Source organism: Nematolebias whitei, chromosome 16 (genome assembly GCF_014905685.2).
Source record: "Nematolebias whitei isolate Nwh7 chromosome 16, NemWhi1, whole genome shotgun sequence".
In the NCBI taxonomy this organism is placed as follows: Eukaryota; Metazoa; Chordata; class Actinopteri; order Cyprinodontiformes; family Rivulidae; genus Nematolebias; species Nematolebias whitei.
This window is the reverse complement of record NC_056513.1, coordinates 859,513-860,323: the sequence shown is the minus strand read 5'-3', so window position 1 is coordinate 860,323 and position 811 is coordinate 859,513. Positions and strand designations below refer to the sequence as shown.

At 45.6% G+C, this 811-nt stretch overlaps 1 protein-coding gene across 1 annotated transcript in view; it reads left to right on the top strand.

The window, feature by feature from the left end:
- The window catches only part of tbck (TBC1 domain containing kinase), a 42,939-nt gene that overhangs the window by 10,795 nt on the left and 31,333 nt on the right, over positions 1–811 (top strand). Inside the window, exons 11-12 of the mRNA XM_037690408.1 lie at positions 73–211; positions 332–431. Of these exons, the coding sequence (XP_037546336.1) occupies positions 73–211; positions 332–431 (239 nt within the window). The remainder of the gene's footprint in view (positions 1–72; positions 212–331; positions 432–811) is intronic.

Genomic DNA, 811 nt, shown 5'->3' with positions numbered 1-811 from the left:
TGACTTCCTGTTTTAGAGGGTGACTTCCTGTTGTGGGAGGTGACTTCCTGTGTTGTCTCTGCGTGGGTTCAGATGATGATGAAGACTACCTGTCGGAGCGGGGCATCGATGAAGTTTACCATCTGTGGTGTCTCGCTGGTGGAGATCTGGAAAAGGAGCTCACCAACAAGGAGATCATCCAGTCCAAACCTCCAATCTGCACGTTGCCCAAGTAGGTCACGCACACACATGCACACACATGCACACACATGGGACTGCTGCCTCGCTTGTTAATTCTGGTGAAATTAAGAATAGTTTCACAGTCTGCATGTTCTTAATGTTTTCTGAACAGTTTTGTCTTGGAGGACGGGGAGCCGTTTGGACAGTGCAGGGACCGGAGCTTCCTGCTGGATGACACCACGGTGACCCTCCCTCTCTGCCAGCTCCGAAACGTAAGACAACTTAAGTACCGTACGGTGAACAAATGCACACTCGGCTGAACATCTATAGGAAAATTAAAGATGTGTCCTAGTTGAGCCAGATTCTTTAAAGAAACACTGGACATGTTGAATTTGTTGCTTTTGACCGTTTCAAGGTTCACGTGGTGTGTTGTGTTGTGTGTTGTGTTGTGTCTTGTGTTGTGTGTTGTGTTGTGTGTTGTGTTGTGTGTTGTGTTGTGTCTTGTGTTGTGTCTTGTGTTGTGTATTGTGTTGTGTGTTGTGTCTTGTGTTGTGTATTGTGTTGTGTGTTGTGTCTTGTGTTGTGTATTGTGTTGTGTCTTGTTTTGTGTGTTGTGTTGTGTATTGTGTTGTCTTGTGTTGTGTATTGTGTA